This window comes from Pelobates fuscus, chromosome 10 (assembly GCF_036172605.1).
Source record: "Pelobates fuscus isolate aPelFus1 chromosome 10, aPelFus1.pri, whole genome shotgun sequence".
In the NCBI taxonomy this organism is placed as follows: Eukaryota; Metazoa; Chordata; class Amphibia; order Anura; family Pelobatidae; genus Pelobates; species Pelobates fuscus.
This window is the reverse complement of record NC_086326.1, coordinates 108755248-108764713: the sequence shown is the minus strand read 5'-3', so window position 1 is coordinate 108764713 and position 9466 is coordinate 108755248. Positions and strand designations below refer to the sequence as shown.

The 9466-nt window shown below is 38.7% G+C and overlaps 1 protein-coding gene across 1 annotated transcript in view; it reads left to right on the top strand.

Annotated features, from left to right (window-relative positions):
* The first annotated feature begins 368 nt into the window (after positions 1–368).
* Positions 369–9466, top strand: part of RTN4RL2 (reticulon 4 receptor like 2) — a 194593-nt gene continuing 185495 nt past the window's right edge. Inside the window, exon 1 of the mRNA XM_063434834.1 lies at positions 369–430. Coding sequence (XP_063290904.1) covers positions 400–430 — 31 coding nt within the window. The 5' untranslated portion in view covers positions 369–399. The remainder of the gene's footprint in view (positions 431–9466) is intronic.

The window sequence follows — 9466 nt, the reverse complement described above, 5'->3', positions numbered from 1 at the left end:
ATCTGGACAAAATCAGTTGTTTAGTGAACAACTCTGTGAATAACACTAGATTTAGAAATAATGCTAGGATACACCCTGTATTTAAACCTACAATTCTTAAAAGTCTATATGTCCTAGAAAGTAATGCTGGGTATCTAGTCATATAATTCAAGTTGCAGGAGAAGAAAGTAGGTTTAAGTATTGCAGTCTCTGTTTATAAAAAAAATAAAAAAAAGTTTTTTAAATTGATCTTTTATATTTATATATATATCATTTTGGTTCTGCATATATGATCACCGTAGGTACAATGATGCTGTACTGGCAAAGACAGATCTAATGCTGCCTCCTCCCTCATCTCTCCGGTGCTATCACCTCCTCCCTCTCTCATTCCCTCACTCGCAAGCCACATCAGAGACAAGGATGCGAGAAGAGTGCAAGTCAACCCTGCGAGGTAAGTGAGATATTTAAAAGTGTGAGAGACTGGCGAAGTGAGAAGATAAAATAATGAAGGGAGAATGAATGCGTGTTTAGTTTAGTTTAGAAACGTGCCGATTTCGTGAGAAATAGGGGATGTGTTGAAATTTTAGAAAGACAGACTTAGAGGGGGAGCGATAATTAGCCCTAAGGATTTGATAGAACTACACAGAAAGCTAGAAGAGCGGGCAGATGAATCTTGGATACCCAGAGATGGGGAAGTTCGAGCTAAAAATGCGATCCGTTGTAAACATAGAAAGTAAGCGAAGTCAGAATAGAATGATGGCGTAGAGTGGATACTATTCTGTAGTGAGAGCGGATCGGGCTAGAGGAGAAATATATTCGGTCTGAGAGAACCCTCCCCAGTCTCCCGACTTTCCATTGCCTCCTCTTTCACAACTTCCACATTTTCCCCGAATACTGCCAACATTTGTGAGTTGTGAAAGAGGGGCTAAAAGTAGAGTTGTGCTGGGGTTATAGAAAGGCTGTAAAGCTTGAGCAGAGGCATTTGAGAATGGGATAGATTGGGGAGGGAACGGTTTGGCTAGGGAAAAAAACAAGAGCATGAAAGGGGAGGCAGTGTGCAAAGGGTTGTTGAGAATTCAGTAAATATTTTATGTTATATTGAGTTTCAGCTGCAACAGAAACTGTTGTGACTTCACAGAATATATATATATATATATATATATATATATATATATATATATATATATATATATATATATATATATATATATAAATACTACCATGTATTCAATTTCTAATTGACCTGAAATAGCAAAAAAATTAAAATAAAAAAAATCAAACTTTAATGTCCTGTTTTTTTGAAACAGAAAAAATATACTCTAATATTGGTATACTATTATTATTATTATTATTATTATTATTATTATTATTATTATCGGGGTATTAACATTAAGTACTCCTACAAAGCTACCCCCAGTGTTAGATTGTACATTGTAAAATTATTTCTGTCATGTGTGGAAATACTGTCTGATAGCCCAATTAGGGTAAGGTTAAAACTATTACAAAGTATTACAAACTATTTCAAAAATGTCCAATATAAAATTATATAGCTGCATTATTATTGCTACGTTGTCCTTTGTGTGAATGGGAAAATCCTCCTCTCTTTACATCAGAGGTTGAATAGACACATGGCAAATAAGCTGTATTTATTACAAAACACATTCGCATAGAAACAGTATAAAATGATCCAGGACTCGCATAAAGCATGCTACTACAAAATTACTGTATTACAGAAAACTTACTATTTTGTCTGCTTTTCAAAATTCATAATACATATCAGAAAAGGAAAATATTCTGGTGGCAGTATTCAGCAAAAGTTGGTACTCCAGAATGAATAACATAGAGAGCAAGAGTGCTAAAACTAAAGATATCTGGCATATAAAAACAGCTAAATACAAAAGTCCTATCTTGACTGGATACTCCTTGTCATAGAGGTAATTTAAAAAAAAAAGTAAAATATGCATATTTTATGCTAAAAAGAAGGTCGTCATTTTTCAAGCCTTTCTTTTGTTGTTCATCTCTAGATTATATATAATAGATCAGGGTGGTGCAGTAGACATTGCTTACCTAGATTTCAGTAAGGCTTTTGACACTGTTGCACATAGAAGGCTTATCAATTAACTGTAATCTTTAAGTTTAGATTCCAATATTGTTGAATGAGTAAGGCAGTGGCTGAGTGACATATAGTTAATGGAGTATATTCGAAGCATGGGCTTGTCACCAGTGGGGTACCTCAGGGATCTGTACTTGGACCCATTCTCTTTAATATTAGTGATATTGCAGAAGGTCTTGATGGTAAAGGGACACTATAGTCACCTGAACAACTTTAGCTTAATGAAGCAGTTTTGGTGTATAGAGCATGCCCCTGCAGCCTCACTGCCCAATCCTCTGCCATTTAGGAGTTAAATCCCTTTGTTTATGAACCCTAGTCACACCTCCCTGCATGTGACTTGCACAGCCTTCCATAAACACTTCCTGTAAAGAGAGCCCTATTTAGGCTCTCTTTATTGCAAGTTCTGTTTAATTAAGATTTTCTTATCCCCTGCTATGTTAATAGCTTGCTAGACCCTGCAAAAGCCTCCTGTATGTGATTAAAGTTCAATTTAGAGATTGAGATACAATTATTTAAGGTAAATTACATCTGTTTGAACGTGAAACCAGGTTTTTTTTCATGCAGGCTCTGTCAATCATAGCCAGGGGAGGTGTGGCTAGGGCCGCATAAACACATAGTGATTTAACTCCTAAATGACAGTGAATTGAGCAGTGAAATTGCAGGGGAATGATCTATACACTAAAACAGCTTTATTTAGCTAAAGTAAGTTATGTCTTTTTGCTGATGATACTAAGATATGTAACAGGGTTGATGTTCCAGGAGGGATACGCCAAATGGCAAATGATTTAGGTAAACTAGAAAAATGATCAGCGTTGTGGCAACTGACATTTAACGTGGATAAGTGCAAGATAATGCATCTTGGACGTAAAAACCCAAGGGCAGAGTACAGAATATTTGATAGAGTCCTAACCTCTACATCTGAGGAAAGGAATTTAGGGGTAATTATTTCCGATGACTTAAAGGTAGGCAGACAATGTAATAGAGCAGCAGGAAATGCTAGCAGAATGCTTGGTTGTATAGGGAGAGGTATTAGCAGTAGAAAGAGGGAAGTGCTCATGCCATTGTACAGAACACTGGTGAGACCTCACTTGGAGTATTGTACGCAGTACTGGAGACCGTATCTCCAGTAGGATATTGATACTTTAGAGAGAGTAAGAGAAGGGCTACTAAACTGGTTCATGAATTGCAGGATAAAACTTACAAGGAAAGGTTAAAGGAACTAAACATGTATAGCTTGGAGGAAAGACGAGACAGGGAGCATATGATAGAAACATTTAAATACATAAAGGGAATCAACACAGTAAAGGAGGAGACTATATTTAAAAGAAGAAAAACTACCACAACTAGAGGACATAGTCTTAAATTAGAGGGGCAAATGTTTAAAAATAATATCAGGAAGTATTACTTCACTGAGAGGGTAGTGGACGCATAGAACAGCCTTCCAGCTGAAGTGGTAGAGGTTAACACAGTCGGAGTTTAAGCATGAGTGGGATAGGCATAAGGCTATCCTAACTATAAGATAAGGCCAGGGACTAAAGAAAGTATTTAGAAAATTGGGCAGTCTAGATGGGCCATATGGTTCTTATCTGCCGTCACATTCTATGTTTCTATACTATAATGACTTTAGAGTCAATGAATTGGCTTGGAACTCTCAGTCAGTCCTTGTCTTTCCATAGATTTCATGCAGGTGTTTATGAGGTTGTATGTAGCCCATTGTAATAGCACATAATGCTATAAAAATCCATATCAGATCAGATCTGTAGAGCACACACACTGTCACCCACTGACTCACTGGCTGCTTTTATGAAAAACAAATCATTAAAGAGAAGCAACTGGGTGGAAGCTGACATTATTTTCTGTTCACTTTTTTTTGTCAATTTCTTCATGTCTGCTCAGTACACGTTACTGTAAAAAACATTTCGGACATTTTTTTTCTATATTTTTTTATTTAAGACAAGTGGATGGTGCCATGATTTTGCAGTACTCGATATCATGCACATGGAGTTGCCATGCATGTTGATGAGTTGCATATGGTGGGATGTGCATGAAGAATACGGCAATGATTATGCATTGAGGCAAAAATTTACATTGAGTATATGATGATGAGTGTGCAATGAGGGGTATATGTGGAGACCATGAGAAGGGAGGAATGCATATGGGGGAAATGAGAGTGGTGGGGAATGGAGGTATTAGGGGATATGTCATTTGTACTGATGGAGAGCACATGGTATAAAGGGCATGATGATGATTGTGGTTGGAGGATCTACCTGCAATTTATATCTTTATGGATTCTATTTTCCATTATTTCCATGTACCTAAAAATTACAGCTTAATTTTCTATTATTGGACATTATCATACATAATTTGTATTATTTTTAAAGTTTTATATAATTGATATTGATAATGGATACATGAAGTTATAACAGGGGACCAGACTTGAACTCGCTTCAGCATTTGTCCCTTCTTCCTGTCTGCGAGGGTTCTATGAATTAACCCCCAGGAGGTCTTTTGCTATCTCCTTTCTTTTCCCAAAACCCTCAGCCAGTCACTTGAGGGTGACTCCAAACTCCAGACAAAACATTGGAAAAATAATTGGAGTGGACTTCAGTTATAAAACCACAAGTGAAGGGAAATCATATCAACCAAACATACTGTTGGGACTTGGGGTAGCAACCCATAAAAATAACACATTCAGTTAAATTACACCCACACCACCCACTCCTGGTGCCAGAGTGTCTGAGCAGCACTAACTAAAGCAACATGGCAGGCTGTACTGAATACAATTACAAACAAACAACTCCACAAATTTGAAACACAAACAGATTTTAGTACATAACTATAAACTGCACTGCAGCAATAACACTCAAATGACCACTTGGCATATTGGTGTCATAGGCATAGTATCTGCAGAGTCCCGTTTGGGTCATAACTGGAGGACCCATAGTCTCTAAGTAGAGACTGGACTCCAAGCTCCTTCTAAGCCATATATACCGCAATTTATTAAATTTAAATAAAAATCAGAAATATTCCATTCTATTAGAATTGTTTTTCAAATGATTAAATGAACTGTCCATATAAAAAATAAAATTTAAATCACTGTTTGGTAGATGCACCCCCAATAAATACATGCATGCATTTTAATGCATGTATGAATTGGGGGTATACCTTTTAGCATTTAACAAAAGCTGCAGTTCCTTATGAACCACAGCCTTTGCAAGCCCTCCTCTTTTTCTCCGGAAGAGACTTTCAGTCGCATCACGGGGAAATATCCAAGCAGAGGCTTCTCATTGGGAAGCCTCTGAAAGTCCTCTTTGTACACATGCACACGAGCAGCATACTGATCTGAGGTCTGGACACTTGTCTGAGGTTTGCACCTGCCACTTCCGTTAGCTCAGAGGAACTAAGGAGCTAACGGAAGCAGTCAGTGGGGTATTTAATGAATTATCTTGATTTTGAAACCTATCCTACTCATAGGACACAATAATAATGATGAGCAGCAGTTCAAAGTTACACCTATATGAATCAGTGACCCACTACAGTGAATGATTCTCTACAGGGAAGCCCTAGATGAATCCATTTGGGTATTGATATAACGATCTAACTCCCCTATCTAGACCGATATAATTCCAGTTCAGACCTTCCAACTAAATAAGTGGACCAATCTATATAACAATTCCAATCACTACTGGTAGTCAGTGTAGCCACTTTGAAAATTTAATGTCTAATGGAGACTGAATATCGGCACTGGAGTTCCAAACTTAGGACTGTGTGCAGCTACTAGATACCGCGCGCGCACATCATGATGCGAGTCACGTCACCATGGCGACCAATGCGCTGTAGACACGTGACCCTACAACTAATGAACCTACGAGTACTGAGGAGGTGCTTCGAGGTCTAACCCCGCCCCCGGCTAGTCCGCAATCGAGCTGATTGGAAGACTTAGCAAGAGGGGCGGGACTCCCCTCGGTTCATATTCACCTCTCCTCAGCTGTGCCAGTAGCTCTTGACAAAGGCGTGTGAGCACGCCGAAACGCGCGTCGAGCGTTTTTTGCCGTACTTTATTTTAATACTGGGGGATGCTCTAGGCTCTACTCGATTATGGGGGAAGTCTATTATTTAATTTGAATCTCTTGAGTCAGCTAGGTAGCATTTGGGACAGACATTACGCTAGGCTGCCGTGAAGCAGCAGTTTACCTACTTAATATTCTTAGGAGTCAGATCTAAGTGTGATACTATTGTGGTCAGCTGGACTACCCTCCTGCACTAGAGTATGGAGGGCTACCGTGATTTTGCAGTTAAACTAAGCTCTAATAAGTGCATTTAGGGACTAGACCGGCCGATCTACACTCTCAGTTTCCTGTATTATATATTGGCAGGCTACCTTAGAGTAACAGTCCTATCTAAGCTCTATTAAGCAGATACAGCAACTGGACCGGTTGATTCACACACTTGTATCCGGTATTGTGTGTTGACCTCCTGGGGAGACTCTCTATACAGGTGTGCTACGTACAAGTTCCACAGATATTTCTTGTACCATCAGCTGCCTAGCAGGGTACAATAAACTACATCCTGACTAAATCAATTATAAAGATTGGTCGGGATGAGGTTACCCCTATTCTCTGTAGGATACTAGACTATGACTCAGAGACATTGTTTACCTGGCAACACCTGGTTAAAACGACCCTATCCTCTATCCACTAAAGTTGCGTATAGATTAAAGGACCACTCTAGGCACCCAGACCACTTCAGCTTAATGAAGTGGTCTGGGTGCCAGGTCCAGCTAGCTTTTACCCTTTTTTTTATAAACATAACAGTTTCAGAGAAACTGCTATGTTTATTCTGAGGGTTAAGCCAGCCTCCAGAGCCTCTAGTGGCTGTCTCACTGACAGCCGCTAGAGGCGCTTGCGTGCTTCTCACTGTGAAAATCACAGTGAGAGCACGCAAGCGTCCATAGGAAAGCATTATGAATGCTTTCCTATGCGACCGTCTGAATGCGAGCGCGGCTCCTGCCGCGCATGCGCATTCAGCCGATGACGTCGCGAGGAAGAAGAGGAGGAGGAGTAGAGCTCCCCGCCCGGCGCTGGAGAAAGAGGTAAGTTTAACCCCTTCCTCCCCCCAGAGCCCGGCGGGAGTGGGTCCCTGAGGGTGGGGGCACCCTCAGGGCACTCTAGTGCCAGGAAAACGAGTATGTTTTCCTGGCACTAGAGTGGTCCTTTAATGGATACTGACTTCTGCCCTTACTGACTGAACAGTTTCGCATGCACTACCACGATACTGAACATATTGAGTGACACTTTCTAGTGTACAATCTTTCCTAACCTACTACAGACTCCATTTAATTAACCGTAATTCGGACGGACCATTTACGATTATATAGAGATTGTGTGTATTTTGTCCTCCACTATTCTAATTTAATGTAGAGCCTATAGAAAGGAACTGACACGTTCAACAGCCGGGATATGTACCAAGCCCTCTACACATGTTAGTTTTGGGTGGTCAGCAGACTAAATATAGACTATACTATATACCGTATTATATATATTAATACCTGTTTTCAGATATATACTTTGTCTCTACCACCCTCACTACTGCAGGGGAATATCCAAATTGCATCCACCCAGGTTTTAATTCACCTTTAGTTTACACGAGTGTTTCACCATTATTTCACTGTGTGTATGTTTTGTCCGTAAGCGGCTAAATAAAGGGTATATCCCATGATTATTTTTAACTGAAATTTTGAGATATCAATCTGTGGAATAGACGCCCAACTGTGTCATCTCTACTGGTGCCACTATTCCACTCCAGTCTTTTTCTCTATTTAATGAATTATTTATTATTTATAAACTGTTATTATGGGATTTAATTCACCTTTAAAGCAGTTCAGCAAGTGTTTTATGGGTGTGGAGTGGTCCTTTAAAGGGACACTATAGTCACCTGAACAACTTTAGCTTAATGAAGCAGTTTTGGTATATAGAACATGTTCCTGCAGTCTCACTGCTCAATCCTCTGCCATTTAGGAGTTAAATCTCTTTGTTTATGAACCCTAGTCACACCTCCCTGCATGTGACTTGCACAGCCTTCCATAAACACTTCCTGTAAAGAGAGCCCTATTTAGGCTTTCTTTATTGCAAGTTTTGTTTAATTAAGATTTTCTTATGCCCTGCTATGTTAATAGCTTGCTAGACCCTGCAAAAGCCTCCTGTATGTGATTAAAGTTCAATTTAGAACTCCTTTAATCTACAATGTTTCCCACAGACTTTAATAGTGATTTCTGTAGACAAATAATATGAAAAGTGGTTTAAATCAAAGTCTCTGTGTAGTTAACATTAGATGGCATGGAAGTGCAATTCTATTGGATAGCCATTAACCCCTTAAGGACGTAAACAAAACCTGGAATGTGACTATATGTCTGCTCAACCATAATTCACCTCTTTCATATTAAGTGCACCCACACTTATTATATATCATTTTATTCAGGGGAAATAGGGCTTTCATTTAACATCAAATATTTAGCTATGAAACATAATTTAATATGAATAAAATATAAAAAAAAAAGAGAGAAAATAAGAAATGTTGTTATTTTTTTAGTTTTACGTGACATTTTAACTGTGAATGTCATAATATGGTTTGCTTCTAATTGCAATAAAATACATGTATTTGTATTCAGCGATGTCTCACGTATAAAACAGTACACCTTGTGTACAGGTTTTATGGTGTTTTGGGAAGTAACAGGTTCAAATATAGCATGTTAAATGTTTCTGTTTTTTCAAATTGAAATTTGCCAGATTGGTTTTGTTGCCTTTGAGACCGTATGGTAGCCCAGGAATGAGAATTACCCCCATAATGGCATACCATTTGCAATAGTAGACAACCCAATCCAGGCTTTTTTAGAAGCCACTTTGTCACAAACACTGGCCAAAGTTAGCGTTAATATTTTTTTTGTGTGTGAAAAATGACAAAAACTAATTTGAACACCAATTTTGGCCAGTGTTTGTGACTAAGTGGCTTCTAAAAAAAGACTGGACATACCCCATTGTCAATACCTTGGGCTGTCTACTATTGCAAATGGTATGCCATCATTAAAACTGAAACACAAGCCTTATCTTTGACTCTGTAACTTTTGAAAACACCAGAAAACCTGTACATGAGGGGTACTGTTATACTCAGGAGACTTCGCTGAACACAAATATTAGTGTTTCAAGATAGTAAAACTTATCAGTGTAAGTGCTATTTGTGTGTGAAAAAATGCAAAAAAATCACTTTCACTGACGATATCATTGTTCTAATACATTTTACTGTTTTGAAACACTAATATTTGTTTTCAGCGAAGTCTCCCGAGTAAAACAGTACCCAATGTACAGGTTTTAGGGTGTC